Source organism: Thalassophryne amazonica, chromosome 18, assembly GCF_902500255.1.
Source record: "Thalassophryne amazonica chromosome 18, fThaAma1.1, whole genome shotgun sequence".
In the NCBI taxonomy this organism is placed as follows: Eukaryota; Metazoa; Chordata; class Actinopteri; order Batrachoidiformes; family Batrachoididae; genus Thalassophryne; species Thalassophryne amazonica.
This window is the reverse complement of record NC_047120.1, coordinates 52838778-52858865: the sequence shown is the minus strand read 5'-3', so window position 1 is coordinate 52858865 and position 20088 is coordinate 52838778. Positions and strand designations below refer to the sequence as shown.

Below are 20088 nucleotides of genomic sequence, written 5' to 3'. Positions count from 1 at the left end.
AAAATTAACTTTTACCACAACATGTCCAGGGACTTGTTCAAAATGAAGGACTCCAGTTATAATTTGCGAGGAACTGTTGTGTGGGCCGCCAGAAGAGGAGGTACTGCTGGCCCACCACCAGAGGGCGCCCTGCCTGAAGTGCGGGCTTCAGGCACAAGGGGGCGCTGCCGCCTTACAGGAACAGCTGAGGTGACAGCTGTCACTCATCAACTATGACAGCTGTCACCGATCATCTGCACTTCACCCCGGATAAAAGCAGGATGACCACGCCGAGATATCGTACTTCTTTGGAGGTAACTTTCTCTGCCTGCATATTATAATAAGTGATTTCAAGAGCTACTTTGTTGCAGCTGTCTACCCAGAGGACCGGCGTGGGCCGCGACTGTTTCGTTCTACTTCCCACCAGATAAGTGGTTACTCAGACGCTGCACGAGTGTGTGTTAGAGGTGGAGGTGGAATTCCCACCGTTGTTGTTACGGGGTGTACACACACCCACACTTGACTGTCTTTGCTCTTCGCCAGCAGTACCAGCTCCGACACGCTGAGACGGTGGCCACCTGGGGAATTCGGGACCTGGCGGCTCCAGTATTCTTCGGATTCGATGGCGGTGGAAATCATGTGGTTCCGGTTCATCTCCAGACGGACGTCTCCTATCGTCGAGCCTGCCCACACAACACCTTTATCCATTGACTTGTATTTATTCTATAATCTGCTGTGTGTGGTTGTGACATTCACAACAGTAAAGTGTTCAAATTTAACTCCCTCTATTGTCCGTTCATTTGCGCCCCCTGTTGTGGGTCCGTGTCACTACACTTTCACAACAGGATATCTCGGCCAGCGTCATGGACTCCGAGGGGTGTCACCCAGCAATTGAACGACCAATGGGAGAGCAGGGTGCACAGGCGTCTGCAGGAGGCGTGATTGGTGAGTTGCAGCACATCCTCACTGCCTTTACGGCTCGATTGGATCAGATGACCGAGCAAAACATCCTCCTGAACCGCAGGGTGGAGGCTCTCTCCGCAGCGGACTTTCTCATGCAGTGTTCGCTCGTCTTTGCACAACGTCCCGTCATGTACGCGTCTGATGCTAGTAAAGTAGCTTATGTAATTAATCTTCTTCGAGGAGAGGCACGCGCTTGGGCTACGGCGCTTTGGGAGCAAAATTCACGGCTCCTTCATACGTACACTGGGTTTGTGAGGGAGTTCAGAACAGTGTTTGATCACCCTAACAGAGGAGAGACCGCTTCAACAGTGCTGCTGTCAATGCGACAGGGGCGCCGGCGTGCAGCCGAATATGCAGTCGACTTCCGCATCGCGGCTGCAAGGTCCGGCTGGAATAACGTTGCGCTCCGCGCCGCCTTTGTAAACGGACTGTCGTCGGTCCTGAAGGAGCACCTGGTAGCTAAGGAAGAACCGCGGGATTTAGATGGGCTTATCGATCTCGTTATACGGTTAGACAATCGGTTGGAGGAACGCCGTCGGGAGCGAGGCGAAGGACGTGGCCGGGCACGCGCCGTCCCTCTCCCTTCCGGGTTCAAAAAGGTTCCACCCTCCCCACGCTCCACAGCCGCAGCGCTCCGTGGGGCAACAGCTCCCCCTGCTGACATTGCTAGGGAAACGCACAGGGCCAAAATGAGAACAGCTGACAGAATGAGGAGGCTGGTCCACGGGGAGTGTTTTCTCTGCAGCTCAAAAGAGCACATACAGAAAAACTGCCCCAAACGGCCAAAACGACAACACCCGCCCTTAGAGCCTGGGCCAGGGGTGGGCAATCATGTGCCATGAAGGGCCGAGACACTGCAGGTTTTCCTTTCAACCAATCATCTCAGCAGGTGATTTCATTCATGATCAGGTGTCTCAGCAGCTGATTTCATTGTCCATCAGGTGTTTATGTTCAAGGGAGAAGCTCATCAGCAACCCACCTGCTGAGGTGATTGGTTGCAAGGAAAACCTGCAGTGTCTCGGCCCTCATTGCCCACCCCTGGACTGGGCTAAGGGGGGGTCATAACATTCACGTGGGACACACACATATTGCCACACGACTCCCAGTCACAATCCTGAGCGGGGATTTAACCCTTCAAGCCCCAGCACTGGTGGACACGGGGTCCGAAGGGAATCTGCTAGACAGCAGATGGGCAAGGGAGGTAGGGCTCCCTCTGGTGGCGCTTCCTTCACCATTGCAGGTGCGAGCACTAGATGGCACCCTTCTCCCTTTAATCATGCACAAGACACCACCTGTAACTCTGGTGGTGTCTGGGAATCATCGGGAGGAGATCGAGTTTTTTTGTGACTCCTTCTACCTCCCGCGTGATTTTGGGCTTCCCGTGGATGCTAAAACACAATCCCCGGATTGATTGGCCGTCCGGGGTGGTGGTACAGTGGAGAGAGACCTGCCATCGGGTGTGTTTAGGATCCTCGGTCCCCCCCGGTTCCCAGGCTAAGGAGCAGGTCAAAGTCCCTCCCAATCTGTCCGCGGTGCCGGTTGAATACCACGATCTTGCTGACGTCTTCAGCAAGGATCGGGCACTCACCCTTCCCCTGCACCGTCCGTACGATTGCGCCATCGATTTGATTCCAGGCGTGGAGTTCCCGTCCAGCAGGCTGTACAACCTCTCACGACCTGAGCGCGAATCGATGGAGACCTTCATCCGGGACTCCTTAGCTGCCGGGCTGATCCGGAACTCCACCTCCCCGATGGGAGCAGGTTGCTTTTTTGTGGGCAAGAAAGATGGCGGTCTTCGTCCATGCATTGATTATCGGGGGCTGAACGAGATCACGGTTCGCAACCGATACCCGTTGCCTTTGTTGGATTCGGTGTTCACCCTCCTGCATGGAGCCAAAATATTCACAAAGCTGGATCTTAGGAACGCATATCACCTAGTTCAGGTCCGGAAGGGAGACGAGTGGAAGACGGCATTCAACACCCCGTTAGGTCATTTTGAGTACCTGGTCATGCCATTCGGCCTCACTAACGCCCCCGCGACGTTCCAAGCTTTGGTAAATGACGTCTTGCGGGACTTCCTGCACCGATTCGTCTTCGTGTATCTGGACGATATACTCATTTTTTCTCCGGACCCTGAGACTCATGTACGGCATGTACGTCAAGTCCTGCAGCGGTTGTTGGAGAACCGGCTGTTTGTGAAGGGCGAGAAGTGTGAGTTTCACCGCACCTCTTTGTCCTTCCTGGGGTTTATCATCTCCTCCAACTCCGTCGCCCCGGATCCGGCCAAGGTCGCAGCAGTGAGAGACTGGCCCCAACCTACAAGCCGGAGGAAGCTGCAACAGTTCCTCGGCTTCGCAAATTTTTACAGGAGGTTCATTAAGGGGTATAGTCAGGTAGTTAGCCCCCTGACAGCCCTGACCTCACCAAAAGTTCCCTTCACCTGGTCGGATCGGTGCGATGCTGCGTCAGGGAGTTGAAACAGCGCTTCTCGACTGCACCCGTCTTGGTGCAGCCCGATCCCAGTCGCCAGTTTGTGGTTGAAGTGGACGCCTCTGACTCAGGGATAGGAGCCGTGGTATCCCAGAGCAGAGAGACCGATAAGGTTCTTCATCCGTGTGCCTATTTCTCCCGCAGGTTGACCCCAGCAGAGCGGAACTATGAGGTGGGCAATCGAGAACTCCTAGCAGTGAAAGAGGCTCTTGAGGAGTGGAGACACCTGCTGGAGGGAGCGTCAGTGCCTTTCACGGTTTTTACTGACCACCGGAACCTGGAGTATATCAGGACCGCCAGGCGACTGAACCCCAGGCAAGCCCGCTGGTCACTGTTCTTCGGCCGTTTTGACTTCCGGATCACCTACCGCCCCGGGACCAAAAACCAGAGGTCGGATGCCTTGTCCCGGGTGCATGTACACGAAGTCAAGACCGAGCTGTCGGATCCACCGGAACCCATCGTACCGGAGTCCACTATCGTGGCCACCCTTACCTGGGACGTGGAGAAGACCGTCCGGGAGGCCCTGGCACGGAGCCCGGATCCCGGAACAGGGCCGAAGAATAGACTATACGTCCCACCAGAAGCCAGGGCTGCCATCCTGGACTTCTGTCACGGGTCCAAGCTCTCCTGCCACCCAGTGGTGCGTAGGACCATGGCAGTGGTCCGGCAGTGCTTCTAGTGGGCGTCCCTGGAGGCTGACGTCCGGGCTTACATCCAGGCCTGCACCACCTGCGCCAGGGGCAAGGCGGCCCACCAAAAGGCACAGGGACTCCTTCAGCCGCTTCCTGTGCCTCATCGCCCCTGGTCCCACATCGGTCTGGATTTTGTCACGGACCTCCCGCTGTCCCGGGGGCACACCACCATCCTCACGATAGTGGACCGGTTCTCCAAGGCGGCCCACTTCGTGGCCCTCCCGAAGCTCCCGTCAGCCCAGGAGACAGCGGATCTCCTGGTCCACCATGTCGTACATCTGCATGGGATACCAACAGACATCGTCTCAGATTGTGGTCCCCAGTTTTCCTCGCAGGTTTGGAAGAGTTTCTGCCGGGAGCTGGGGGCCACCGTGAGCCTCTCGTCTGGGTATCACCCTCAGACCAACGGACAGGCTGAACTGGCTAATCAAGAGCTGGAGCAGGCCCTGCGATGTACTACATCCGCACACCCGACGGCTTGGAGTGAACACCTGGCCTGGATCGAGTATGCGCATAACAGCCAAGTGTCCTCTGCCACCGGCCTCTCCCCGTTCGAGGTGTGTCTGGGGTACCAACCCCCTTTGTTTCCTGTGGTGGAGGGAGAGGTTGGTGTACCCTCGGTCCAGGCCCACCTGCGGAGATGCCGTCGGGTGTGGCGCACCGCCCGTTCGGCCTTGTTGAGGGCCCGGACGAGGGCAAAGTCCCATGCAGACCGTCGACGGTCCCCGGCTCCCGCATATCAGCCCGGGCAGGAGGTATGGCTATCCACACGGGACATACCTCTCCAGGTGGCTTCCCCCAAACTAAAGGACTCCAACTCCCGGCCTCACTGCGGATCCATCCAGTCTTTCATGTGTCAAGGTTGAAACCATATCACACCTCACCCCTCTGTACACCCGGTCCGGCGCCGCCTCCTGCCCGTATCATCGACGGGGAGCCAGCTTGGACAGTACGCCGGCTCCTGGATGTCCGTCGAATGGGCCGGGGTTTCCAATATTTGGTGGACTGGGAGGGGTATGGACCCGAAGAACGCTCCTGGGTGAAGAGGAGCTTCATCCTCGACCCGGCCCTCCTGGCCGATTTCTACCATCGCCACCCGGACAAGCCTGGTCGGGCGCCAGGAGGCGCCCGTTGAGGGGGGGGGTCTTGTTGTGTGGGCCGCCAGAAGAGGAGGTACTGCTGGCCCACCACCAGAGGGCGCCCTGCCTGAAGTGCGGGCTTCAGGCACGAGGGGGCGCTGCCGCCTTACAGGAACAGCCGAGGTGACAGCTGTCACTCATCAACTATGACAGCTGTCACCGATCATCTGCACTTCACCCCGGATAAAAGCAGGATGACACCTCCACCATGTCTCCGAGATATCGTACTTCTTTGGAGGTAACTTTCTCTGCCTGCATATTATAATAAGTGATTTCAAGAGCTACTTTGTTGCAGCTGTCTACCCAGAGGACCGGCGTGGACCGCGACTGTTACGTTCTACTTCCCACCAGATAAGTGGTTACTCAGACGCTGCACGAGTGTGTGTTAGAGGTGGAGGTGGAATTCCCACCGTTGTTGTTACGGGGTGTACACACACCCACACTTGACTGTCTTTGCTCTTCGCCAGCAGTACCAGATCCGACACACTGAGACGGTGGCCACCTGGGGAATTCGGGACCTGGCGGCTCCAGTATTCTTCGGGTTCAGTGGCGGTGTAAATCGTGTGGTTCCGGTTCATCTCCAGACGGACGTCTCCTATTGTCGAGCCTGCCCACACGACACCTTTATCCATTGACTTGTATTTATTGTATAATCTGCTGTGTGTGGTTGTGACATTGACAACAGTAAAGTGTTCAAATTTAACTCCCTCTATTGTCCGTTCATTTGCGCCCCCTGTTGTGGGTCCGTGTCACTACACTTTCACAACAGGAACATTATTATTTCAAAAATCAAAGTTTCATTGTGTTTCTGTTAAAGGTGTTAATATTTGGAATTTGTGACCAGATAACATAAAATCACTCGGTAACTCTACAAAAATCAATTAATGACTTGTTATGATGTGATGAATTAGGTTTATTGATTTTCTTTTTTTGGGGGGGGGGGGGGGGGGGGGTTGTACATGATGCACTGTTTGCATGTTTGTGTTTTGAAATTTTAGTTCAGTGATTAATTTAGATTTTGTATTCCTTATCGTGGGTATACATTTTACCTTTTTGGTTAAAGAGGTTGGTGTTTAGAAGCTTTTGCTTCCTGCCTACACCCTTTCGGGCACATCATGGGTGCGTTGTTGGATTGTTTTCTTTGAGAGGTTAATTTGTTATTTTGGGTCTGTGTGTGCCAAATTCATTCATTCATTCATTCATTCATGGTTGGCTAAATCAGCAAACATACCTCTGCTGTTTGAAGCAGCTCAACTCGTCCGAACTTTCAATGAATGCTTTAATTTTTATGTTGTACATCTTTTAATAGGTGCTGAAGTTAATATAAGCCACAACATTTCTATCAATGACTTGATCGGCAATGTAAACCTCACAAAATTCTATCATTACAACGGCTCTCTGACCACACCCCTAATTGCAATGAAGCAGTTGTCTGGACAGTCTTCCATGAGCCAATCCAAATTAACAATACGCTGGTGAGTTGTGCACCATTCCTTTGCTGGGAACATTTTCAAAACAGGTACATTCGACCAACAGATGGAAATGATGCAATTCTTTTGTGGAATTTAACCGGCTTGGTAGGTGATCAGGTTTGTCATTCACATTTTGATAAATGGACTGCAGTGACCCTTAGTGATTTTCTGGCCTGGTGGGGGTTTGATCCGAAGATCACATACCCATTTTCTGTTTCTGTTTCAATCAAAATGAACATTTTGTGTCACGATGTGATGAGTTGGGAGTGATTATGTGTTGTTACCCAACACTGACTGACAGTTATCATAGTTACACATCATATGAGACGACTGGGTAAAAAAAAAAAAAAAAAAAATCAGGGCATGCAGGCTTATTCTAGTGTCTAGATTGATAATATGGTTAATCTGCATGCCCTTTAAATTTAGCCACTTTTAAAGTCTGGCACTTTGCTTTGAGCACTGTGTTAGTCACGTGTTTTGGTTGGTCAAATGTGTGGCGGCATCCACTGGGCCAGGATTATATTTTTTTTCTAGATTTGTTAGATTTGCATTATACTAAATTCGTTTTTGATATATATGGACATGAGACATCAGCATAAATGGTAAATATATCACAAAGATGAGAAAAACATTGAATGGGTCTACACATTTTCCTCATGTTTCTTGTAATACCTTTGTTGAGGACTGGCCATATCATATTAGTTTTCCCAAGGGGCATTTTTCACAAATATAATGTGTATGTGTACCTTTTTTGATATGATAGAAGTGTTTTTTTTTAACCTAAAAAAAGAATTAAAAATAAATAAAAATCTGAATTACTCCAAAAATAATGAACATATTTTGTTAAACATTTTTTAAATTTTGATTTTGTCTTAGAATATACACCATTACAATTGGGCATAGATTCTAAATATTTTAAAATAATGTTGAAACAATTCTTTTCAAGATACAGGACCATGTTTGACAATCTGCATGCTGTCATTGTTAAAACAGCTGTAATGTCCTTGAATATTTTACCAAAGGTTGGGTATCATGGTTGTTCAGTCTGACATGTGCCGCCAAGAATTTTTTTTAAACAATTCTTTTCCAATGCCAGATACTGTAGAACCATGATTGAAATTTTATCCTATATCTCCAACCAATTATCAAGGATCTATAAGATAACCATTCAAATTCCAAGCTACCGGTACTTTTTATGCTTTCATTTTCAGCATTTTGCATGTTTGAATTTGGGAAACACTGTTGTACAGTTGTAAAGCTACATTAAATAGCCAAGTGAGTCTACACGACCCATATCACGATTAAATAGACAGCATTTTCAATGCTACCTAGTACCAACAATTTTAAAACTGACATTTTTATGTACACGCAGCTTAAACGAAACTTTAACACAGCTTTTTTATGACATTTAAAAAATTTTTTTCTCAGATTGCAAAATTTCCCCAGAAGACAGGGCTCAACAACATTTTTCGGTCCACACAAGACCTGAATTGCCGTTGTGTTCTCGCCTCCAAGGGGGTCATCTTACCACAAAGTGGGTTGAAAACTGGGACAAATATAAACTTGGTGTAATGACACGTTAAATGTCAGTTCTTTCTTCTGTCAGGTCATCCATGGTGTTATGATGACTGCGGTATGTACCAGCAACTTGACGATTTACAAAACACTGATCAGTTTTACATTTGAATGTGACTTCTTTTGCACAGTGGTGTTTGTGGTAAACACATTGGGTTTGTTTTCTGACTCTTTCCTCAGATCACACTTCTGCTAACTGGCTCCATTTGCCTCAGGACTACTGTGGCGGTCATCGCCAGTCACCCATCGACATTGTGTCACAGTCAGCCAAGAAGGACAACCAACTCAAAAACTTCACTTATACACATTTCGATGACAAGAATGTCATTGATTACATAATTAACACAGGACATACAGGTTTGAAGCCTTTGTTTTCTACAATATAGATCATCTGTTTGAATGCCATTTTATAGTTATAAAACAGTCAGATTTCATGTTTAACACCCTAAAAGTTGCTTAATTCTCTAACTATTCATGTACAAAAGCAAAATTTAGGCCAGAAAACAACTACTTTTAGTGTAAGATAGCCTGCATGCACCTATCTTCCTGAAGTTGTGAAGCCTTATGTGCCTTCTCGTGCTCTGAGGTGACAGGATGCGGGCGTAGTTTACATCCAAAGAGTTAAGGAGAAGTTGGTAGGCTTTAGATGGCTTACATATCATGCTCTTATTATGTAAAACAGTTTACCTGTTGGGATTATGAAGTATATTTCAGGTGGAATCCTTTAAGGCAAATAATAAAACTTATTTATTTTGTCCTGCTTATAGTTATACAGTTTTATCTTATATCATTATAAATGCTGGTTTATAGGCTTTATTTGCACTTGACTTTTCAGTTTTAAATTGTTCTTATTAATGCAAAATTTTCATTTGTTCCTTGTTTATTATGTGGAGCACCTGTTCTATTTAAACTGCTTTATTTTTTACTATTATTATTATGTTTGGAAAAGCCATAAGAGAGAAAACTAACCCATCTTATGTCAGATCAAAGGCTTGGGCCCCTTGATATACGACCTAAAGGTCAAAGGTCACCCCCACCTCAAGCCCCGCCCCAAGCTCCGCCTCCAAGCCCCGCCTCAAGTCCCACCTCCAAACCCTGCCCCACCTCCCCACCCCCTCCCACCTGCGTCTAATATTTTAATATCCTTTTATTTCTTGAATTAAAGAAGGACTAAAAAATACCTGTATCTTTTTTAATGTAATTATGGGGTGATTTTTTTAATGTATTAATTAAATAATTATCTAATTCTGAAATAATTAAACCTGAATATCTAAAACAGTGTATAATATTTTAATACCCCTTTAATATTGTTAATTCTTAAATTAAAGCATGTCCTTTTATGTTTTTATTCATTCCTGAATTAAAGAACGATTAAAAAATACTCATCTTTTACACACTTATGGGAGGTTTTCTTTAATTTACTGATTAAACGTGAATATTTTAATACCCCTTTAATATTTTTTAATTCTTAAGGATTTCTTTAATTTACTAATCACAGAAATATCGAGTTATGCTTCAATTAAATGTGAATATTTTAATACCCCTTTAATATTTTTTAATTCTTAAGGATTTCTTTAATTTACTAATCACAGAAATATCGAGTTATGCTTCAATTAAATGTGAATATTTTAATACCCCTTTAATATTTTTTAATTCTTAAGGATTTCTTTAATTTACTAATCACAGAAATATCGAGTTATGCTTCAATTAAACGGGAATATTTTAATACCCCTTTAATATTTTTTAATTCTTAAGGATTTCTTTAATTTACTAATCACAGAAATATCGAGTTATGCTTCAATTAAACGGGAATATTTTAATACCCCTTTAATATTTTTTTAATTCTTATGGATTTCTTTAATTTACTAATCACAGAAATATCGAGTTATGCTTCAATTAAACGTGAATATTTTAATACCCCTTTAATATTTTTTAATTCTTAAGGATTTCTTTAATTTACTAATCACAGAAATATCGAGTTATGCTTCAATTAAATGTGAATATTTTAATACCCCTTTAATATTTTTTAATTCTTAAGGATTTCTTTAATTTACTAATCACAGAAATATCGAGTTATGCTTCAATTAAACGTGAATATTTTAATACCCCTTTAATATTTTTTTAATTCTTAAGGATTTCTTTAATTTACTAATCACAGAAATATCGAGTTATGCTTCAATTAAACGTGAATATTTTAATACCCCTTTAATATTTTTTAATTCTTAAGGATTTCTTTAATTTACTAATCACAGAAATATCGAGTTATGCTTCAATTAAACGTGAATATTTTAATACCCCTTTAATATTTTTTTAATTCTTAAGGATTTCTTTAATTTACTAATCACAGAAATATCGAGTTATGCTTCAATTAAACGTGAATATTTTAATACCCCTTTAATATTTTTTAATTCTTAAGGATTTCTTTAATTTACTAATCACAGAAATATCGAGTTATGCTTCAATTAAACGTGAATATTTTAATACCCCTTTAATATTTTTTAATTCTTAAGGATTTCTTTAATTTACTAATCACAGAAATATCGAGTTATGCTTCAATTAAATGTGAATATTTTAATACCCCTTTAATATTTTTTAATTCTTAAGGATTTCTTTAATTTACTAATCACAGAAATATCGAGTTATGCTTCAATTAAACGTGAATATTTTAATACCCCTTTAATATTTTTTAATTCTTAAGGATTTCTTTAATTTACTAATCACAGAAATATCGAGTTATGCTTCAATTAAACGTGAATATTTTAATACCCCTTTAATATTTTTTTTAATTCTTAAGGATTTCTTTAATTTACTAATCACAGAAATATCGAGTTATGCTTCAATTAAACGTGAATATTTTAATACCCCTTTAATATTTTTTTAATTCTTAAGGATTTCTTTAATTTACTAATCACAGAAATATCGAGTTATGCTTCAATTAAACGTGAATATTTTAATACCCCTTTAATATTTTTTAATTCTTAAGGATTTCTTTAATTTACTAATCACAGAAATATCGAGTTATGCTTCAATTAAACGTGAATATTTTAATACCCCTTTAATATTTTTTTAATTCTTAAGGATTTCTTTAATTTACTAATCACAGAAATATCGAGTTATGCTTCAATTAAACGTGAATATTTTAATACCCCTTTAATATTTTTTAATTCTTAAGGATTTCTTTAATTTACTAATCACAGAAATATCGAGTTATGCTTCAATTAAATGTGAATATTTTAATACCCCTTTAATATTTTTTAATTCTTAAGGATTTCTTTAATTTACTAATCACAGAAATATCGAGTTATGCTTCAATTAAACGTGAATATTTTAATACCCCTTTAATATTTTTTTAATTCTTAAGGATTTCTTTAATTTACTAATCACAGAAATATCGAGTTATGCTTCAATTAAACGTGAATATTTTAATACCCCTTTAATATTTTTTAATTCTTAAGGATTTCTTTAATTTACTAATCACAGAAATATCGAGTTATGCTTCAATTAAACGTGAATATTTTAATACCCCTTTAATATTTTTTAATTCTTAAGGATTTCTTTAATTTACTAATCACAGAAATATCGAGTTATGCTTCAATTAAACGTGAATATTTTAATACCCCTTTAATATTTTTTAATTCTTAAGGATTTCTTTAATTTACTAATCACAGAAATATCGAGTTATGCTTCAATTAAACGTGAATATTTTAATACCCCTTTAATATTTTTTAATTCTTAAGGATTTCTTTAATTTACTAATCACAGAAATATCGAGTTATGCTTCAATTAAACGTGAATATTTTAATACCCCTTTAATATTTTTTTAATTCTTAAGGATTTCTTTAATTTACTAATCACAGAAATATCGAGTTATGCTTCAATTAAACGTGAATATTTTAATACCCCTTTAATATTTTTTTAATTCTTAAGGATTTCTTTAATTTACTAATCACAGAAATATCGAGTTATGCTTCAATTAAACGTGAATATTTTAATACCCCTTTAATATTTTTTTAATTCTTAAGGATTTCTTTAATTTACTAATCACAGAAATATCGAGTTATGCTTCAATTAAACGTGAATATTTTAATACCCCTTTAATATTTTTTAATTCTTAAGGATTTCTTTAATTTACTAATCACAGAAATATCGAGTTATGCTTCAATTAAATGTGAATATTTTAATACCCCTTTAATATTTTTTAATTCTTAAGGATTTCTTTAATTTACTAATCACAGAAATATCGAGTTATGCTTCAATTAAACGTGAATATTTTAATACCCCTTTAATATTTTTTTAATTCTTAAGGATTTCTTTAATTTACTAATCACAGAAATATCGAGTTATGCTTCAATTAAATGTGAATATTTTAATACCCCTTTAATATTTTTTAATTCTTAAGGATTTCTTTAATTTACTAATCACAGAAATATCGAGTTATGCTTCAATTAAACGTGAATATTTTAATACCCCTTTAATATTTTTTAATTCTTAAGGATTTCTTTAATTTACTAATCACAGAAATATCGAGTTATGCTTCAATTAAATGTGAATATTTTAATACCCCTTTAATATTTTTTAATTCTTAAATTAAAGAGCGATTAAAAATAACCCCCTCTTTCATGTAATGGAGAGAGGGTAAAGTCTTTGCACCGAGAGCCCCAGGTGTCACATGATTCTTTTGCATCACATCCCATGAGTCCCACTAACGTTAATACCTAATAGATGTTAAAATAAAAAAGCCTTTTTTCGGAATAATTAAAGAGATAGCCTCTCACTGAAACAAGACGCTTCTCACCGGAACATGACCCCGTGTGTGTCTGTGTGTAGTGAATGTGCCAGAGGCTAGAACTGTGTGTGTGTGTGTGTGTGTGTGTGTGCGTGCGTGCATACTTCAAATGAGAACCTTTTTTTTTTCACAAAAAACCTCGTTTGAAAAACAATTTACCCTTTTCAACAATATTAGAGGAAAAAACACAGGCTGTATAAGTTTTAGAATATGTGGTTTATTACATTCATTAAAGTCACACACAGAGAAAAAAGCAATTGTTCACGCTTATTAATGCCTGCTTACATAAAGGGAATCGTGAAGAAAAAAGTATACGTTCGTGTTTACTAAACCCAACTTACATTAAGAAAAAGTATTTGTTCCACTTTACATGAAGAAAAAAGTATATGTTCATGTTTATTAAGCCAAACTTACATTAAGAAAAAAAGTATTTGTTCCAGTTACATGAAGAAAAAAGTATACGTTCATGTTTACTAAACACAACATACATGAAGGAAAACATTAAGAAAAAAAGTATTTGGTCCACTTACATATTAAAAAAAAGCATACGTCCATGTTTATTAAAGGGTCACCATCTGGGTGTCGCGGTAAATTAGCTGATAGATGATTATGATGTCTCCAGCTGCGTATAATAAACTCAACTCCCCTGTGGCGAGTCTGCTCAAAGGCACTTTTTAAGGCAGCAAGTTCACATATTTTTTTAGTAAAGTCAACTTATTATATTTTACACATTTTCGGATTCAAACATCAAATCCTTATCTTATCTCAACACTTCACGGTAACGTTCACATGCCAGCAGCTTGGATGTTAAGTCCTAAATCTAAACATTTTCTTTGCTCACTTGTATTGTTGCAAGTTCCTGCTTTACCGCCTCATTCTGACCATGAAACATCTGAAGTAGGTCAAAAAAATAACTGCAACTGTTCTTGAAAGCAGCTTTTTCCTGGTTAGTTCTTAATACACCCCGAAGGCATCAAGATTCTCTGATCAGATTTCTTGGGAGAGTTTAAAAAAGGGAGACATCTATTCTTTTAATATGAAAATCAGCCGTCACCATTTTATGTCAAGTGTTCCCTGAAAATCACAGATAACTGAGTGACGGAGAACTGAAGCAACAACTTTGAAGTTTCAAATAAAACAGGGTTCATCAGCATTTTCTTCATAAACGCCTGCTGGTTTATCAGAATCTGAATCAGAACAGCTTTTAATGGCCAAGTATCCACAGAATACATGGAATTTGACTTTGGTTTGAGCTGCACTCAAAATCTGATTCAAGACAACATAAATTACTTTTTAAGGCAGCAAGTTTGCTTTTTTTTTTAAAGTAAAGTCAACTTATTATATTTTACAGTGTATGGCATGTAGAAATACACTAAACACAGAATAATCCGCAGTAAAAAATGTACAATGTGTTTTTAAAAAACGGCTTGTATTTACGAACAAACTGGTTTAGTTAACAACTGCTACAGAAAGGTGAACATTTGTTAAAATGAATCTGAAATACACGACCACACAAGTTGACCAACATCACGAGGGTAATAGTTCTAATGTTAAAACTCGCTGTTGTTACTCTGCTGTTTTATGATTTGTAAAAGTCTGCACCAAGCACTCCAAAGTTGCACATTTCTGACAAATTCTGTCAAAAAAACATTAAAAGCCTCGGAGCCGACACACTGCTGTCACTATGACAAGAGGAAAGTGTGTCATGTAGAATCTGTTAATTTGTTCAGAGCGTAATTATAAATCTCAAGCTGTTTTAATGTGCATACAGATTTAAATGTGGTTGTTTTGCAGAAGTTCCCCTGAAAACACACCGAAGATGTAATTTTTACAATTCACATAACTCACACGCTGTATCTTTGATAGTATCATTAAACAGTCGGCGGTCATTTATTACCTCCGCCAAGGAGGTTATGTTTTCGGTCTTTGTCTGTCTGACTGTTAGCAGGATAACTCAAAAGGTTTTGAACGGATTTTGATGAAATTTTGTGGAGTGGTTGGAAATGACAAGAGGAACAAGTGATTGAATTTTAGTGGTGATCCGGATCACGATCCGGATCCGGATCACGATCCAGATCATAATGCTAATGCGTTAGCATGTCTATGGCATTTTCAATGTTAAAAGTTAGCATTAAGCAGTTGCAGCTGTCATCACGTTCGGGTGCATTTGTTTTCATTGTAATATTTCTTAAATTTATTTTTGTTTATATATTAATAATCTAATGATTATATATACAATTTTAGCGAAAGAGACAAAAAAATTATTTTTGTCTCTTTCTCTAATTTCTTTTTGTCTCTTTCTCTAAAATTATGATTGTTGAATAGATCACTGTGCCAAGGAGGGACTCTCTTTAGGGTCAGTGACCCTATGACCTTGGCAGAGGTTTGCACTCTCTGAGTGCTTCTAGTTGAGAAATCTAACTAGCAGAGGGTTTTATGCTTTAAATGGATATTTGGTTGTGAAAAGCTCCACAAAATCTTACTTTTTGAGCTGATGCTGACTGTCTGCATAATTTTTTTTTGTCTGAGAGGGGAAACGTCTGTCATTACATAGCCAATATGTTTTTTTTTTTTTTGTTCTTACTTTATGGACCTTTAAAAACTTTAGTCATATTAAATCAATGTTTTTTTTTTTTTCTTCTTTTTTTTTCTTACCTCATAAAGGCGACTCTGCCTGCCTCCTCGTGTCGTCTAATAACCCTCTGGGCTTAATTTGTCGGGCTGAATTCTTCTAAACCAGAATAAACTTTTCATGCATCGCAATTATTCTCTCTCAAAAACATTTATTAACACCAGTCCAAAATATCCTCGAACCTCCAGGCATCTTGCAGGAGCGACGGTCTCGTCTCGCCACAAACTGAAAGAAAAGATGCGACTTATTAAATATTTACACTTTAGAAAACGTCATGATATGATTTTTTTTTTCGTCTTACCGTGTAACGCGAGTCCGTGTCCCCGCGGCGCTCCGTTGACGGTTCGACAGACCTCCGTCGGTTAGAACACATCAGCTCTGCGTTATTAACCTGTATTTTTTAATGTAAATGAAATTTCAGAGGGTTTACATCTCTGCTGGTGTGTCTGGGGGAAAGCTTGATTAAACAGCGTTAAATAAACTCCTAACGGAGAATATCCACAAACTGTAACACAGACGATACTTATTAATGAAATATTTACACTTAAAAAAAAAAAAAAGTTATGAGCTCATTTTCTTACGTCATAAAGGAGACTCTCTCCCTGGCGCGTCGTGTCGTCTAACTTATCCTCTGGAATGAAGGAAAAACACTGCAGCAGGGGACCGGACATGCAGGAAAACTGGTCGAGTCTGCAAAACGGCATCTGGTTTTATGGTGGACCCCATAAAACACACGTAATCATCGATCAGGGAACTTAGCCTGACACCTCGGTCCGAGAGAGACATCTGGACCTCATAAAAATATTGCTTCAAACGATGACCTCTCAGTAAGACACTCAGGTAAAGTTAGAAAGATATTCACAGATTCAAAGTTCACGGCTCAATAGATCTTAAGAGAAACGTTGTAGAAAGACAAATACCACTAGTTTCTAACCTCAGGAAAGTAGACAACGAGCTACAACCTTATTTTTATCCGTATGAGCCGTCCTCTGAGCTGAAAAAAATAACACTGATCTGAACGGGCAGCCAGCAGAGAAACGGAAGCTTAGGGACCGTCTACAAAGTGCATACATGGAAAAAAAAGACACCAGAAAATTATTGAATAAATCATTGTAATAAGGAGTGATATCACCAAATTCACTGCACACATCAGTGGGGTCCTGCTGATTATACTACAGAGCTCAGTTTGGAAAAATGCCATTATGAAAAACTTTGCAGAATTTTTTTTTTTTTTTTAATTTTTAATAGCATCAAAGTCACAAGGTGTGCTGTCGCCAAATTCACTGCACACAACGTCCGTGTCCTGTTGATTATACTACAACACTCAGTTTGGAAAAAAGTAATTTAAAAAAATTTTGGAGAATTTTTTATTGATTAAATTTTCAATAGCATCAAAGTCATAAGGTGTAGTGACACAAAATTTACTGCAGACAACAGTGGTGTCCTACTGATTATACTACAGCACTCACTTTGGAAAAATTCATTTTAAATTTAAACAACAAAACAATTCTCAAATTTTAAACAATGACATTTTACAAAGTACTGAGTACTGTAGTATAACTAGAAGGACACTACTGCTGTGTGCATTAAATTTGTGTCACTACACTTTATGACTTTGATGCTATTGAAAATTTAAATGGTGAAAAATCCCCCCAAATTTTTTAAAATTACTTTTTTTCATAACTGAGTCCTGTAGTATAATCAACAGAACACCACTGTTGTGTGCAGTAAATTTTGTGTCACTTCACCTTATGACTTTGATGCTATTGAAAATTTAAACAATAGAAAATTCTCCAAAATTTTTAAAAATTCCTTTTTCCAAAAGTGAGTGTTGTAGTATAATCAGCAGGACACCACTGTTGTGTGCAATGAATTTTGTGACACTACACCAAATGACTTTGATGCTATTGAAAATAAAACTATAAAAAAATTCTCCTAACTTTTTGAAAATGACTTTTCCCAAAGTGAGTGCTGTAGTATAATCAACAGGACACCACTGTTGTGTGCAGTAAATTTTGTGTCACTACACCTTATGACTTTGATGCTATTGAAAATTTAAACAATAAAAAATTCTCCAAAATTTTAAAAAATTACTTTTTCCCAAACTGAGTGCTGTAGTATAATCAACAGGACATGGCTGTTGTGTGCAGTGAATTTGGCGACACCACATCTTGTGACTTTGATGCTATTGAAAATTTAAACAATAAAACATTCTCCAAACGTTTTTACAATGACGTTTTCCCAAAATGAGTGTTGTAGTATAAACAGCAGGACACCACTGTTGTGTGCAGTAAATTTTGTGTCACTTCACCTTATGAATTTGATGCTATTGAAAATTTAAACAATAAAAAATTCTCCAAAATTTTTTTTTAAAATGACTTTTTCCCAAAGTGAGTGTTGTAGTATAATCAACAGGACATGGCTGTTGTGTGCAGTGAATTTGGCGACACCACATCTTGTGACTTTGATGCTATTGAAAAGTTAATCAATAAAAAATTCTACAAAATTTTTTAAAAATGACTTTTTCCCAAACTGAGTGTTATTGTATAATTAGCAGGACACCACTGTTGTGTGCAGTAAATTTTGTGTCACTTCACCTTATGACTTTGATGCTTTTGAAAATTTAAACAATGAAAAATTCTCCAATTTTTTTTTTAAAATGACTTTTTCCCAAAGTGAGTGTTGTAGTATAATCAGCAGGACACCACTGTTGTGTGCAGCAAATTTTGTGTCACTACACTTTATGACTTTGATGCTATTGAAAATAAAATCAATCAAAAATTCTCCAAAATTATTAAAAATCACTTTTTCCTAAAATGAGTGCTGTAGTATAATCAACAGGACATGGCTGTTGTGTGCAGTGAATTTGGCGACACCACATCTTGTGACTTTGATGCTATTGAAAATTTAAACAATAAAAAATTCTACAAAATTTTTTTAAATGACTTTTTCCCAAACTGAGTGTTGTTGTATAATCAGCAGGACACCACTGTTGTGTGCAGTAAATTTTGTGTCACTTCACCTTATGACTTTGATGCTATTGAAAATTTAAACAATAAAAAATTCTCCCAAAAAAATTTTTTTAATGACTTTTTCCCAAAGTGAGTGTTGTAGTATAATCAGCAGGATACCACTGTTGTGTGTAGTAAATTTTGTGTCACTACACCTTATGACTTTGATGCTATGGAAAATTTAATCAATAAAAAATTCTCCAAAATTTTTGAAAATGAGTTTTTCCAAAAGTGAGTGTTGTCGTATAATCACCAGGACACCACTGTCGTGTGCAGTAAATTTAGTGTCACTACACCTTATGACTTTGATGCTATTGAAAATAAAAACAATAAAAAAATTCTCCAAAATTTTTGAAAATGACTTTTTCCCAAAGTGAGTATTGTCGTATAATCAGCAGGACACCACTGTTGTGTGCAGTAAATTTTGTGTCACTACACCTTATGACATTGATGCTATTGAAAATTTAAATGGTGAAAAATCCCCCCAAATTTTTTAAAATTACTTTTTTCCCAAACTGAGTGCTGTAGTATAATCAACAGGACATGGCTGTTGTGTGCAGTGAATTTGGCGACAACACATCTTGTGACTTTGATGCTATTAAAAATAAAACCAATAAAACATTCTCCAAACGTTTTTACAATGACGTTTTCCCAAAAGTGAGTGTTGTAGTATAAACAGCAGGACACCACTGTTGTGTGCAATGAATTTTGTGTCACTACACCTTATGACTTTGATACTATGGAAAATTTAATCAATAAAAAATTCTCCAAAATTTTTAAAAATTACTTTTTGCCAAACTGAGTGCTGTAGTATAATCAACAGGACATGGCTGTTGTGTGCAGTGAATTTGGCGACACCACATCTTGTGACTTTGATGCTATTGAAAATAAAAACAATAAAACATTCTCCAAATGTTTTTACAATGACGTTTTCCCAAAATGAGTGTTGTAGTATAAACAGCAGGACACCACTGTTGTGTGCAGTAAATTTTGTGTCACTTCACCTTATGACTTTGATGCTATTGAAAATTTAAACAATAAAAAATTCTCCAATTTTTTTTTTTAAAATGACTTTTTCCCAAAGTGAGTGTTGTAGTATAATCAGCAGAACACCACTGTTGTGTGCAGTAAATTTTGTGTCACTACACCTTATGACTTTGATGCTATGGAAAATTTAATCAATAAAAAATTCTCCAAAATTTTTGAAAATGAGTTTTTCCAAAAGTGAGTGTTGTCGTATAATCAGCAGGACACCACTGTTGTGTGCAGTAAATTTTGTGTCACTACACCTTATGACTTTAATGCTATTGAAAATTTAAACAATGAAAAATTCTCCAATTTTTTTTTAA

The 20088-nt window shown here is 39.2% G+C and overlaps 1 protein-coding gene across 1 annotated transcript in view; it reads left to right on the top strand.

The window, feature by feature from the left end:
• The first annotated feature begins 8359 nt into the window (after positions 1-8359).
• LOC117530597 overlaps positions 8360-20088 on the top strand; it is a 93338-nt gene continuing 81609 nt past the window's right edge. Inside the window, exons 1-2 of the mRNA XM_034193485.1 lie at positions 8360-8372; positions 8491-8667. Of these exons, the coding sequence (XP_034049376.1) occupies positions 8360-8372; positions 8491-8667 (190 nt within the window). The remainder of the gene's footprint in view (positions 8373-8490; positions 8668-20088) is intronic.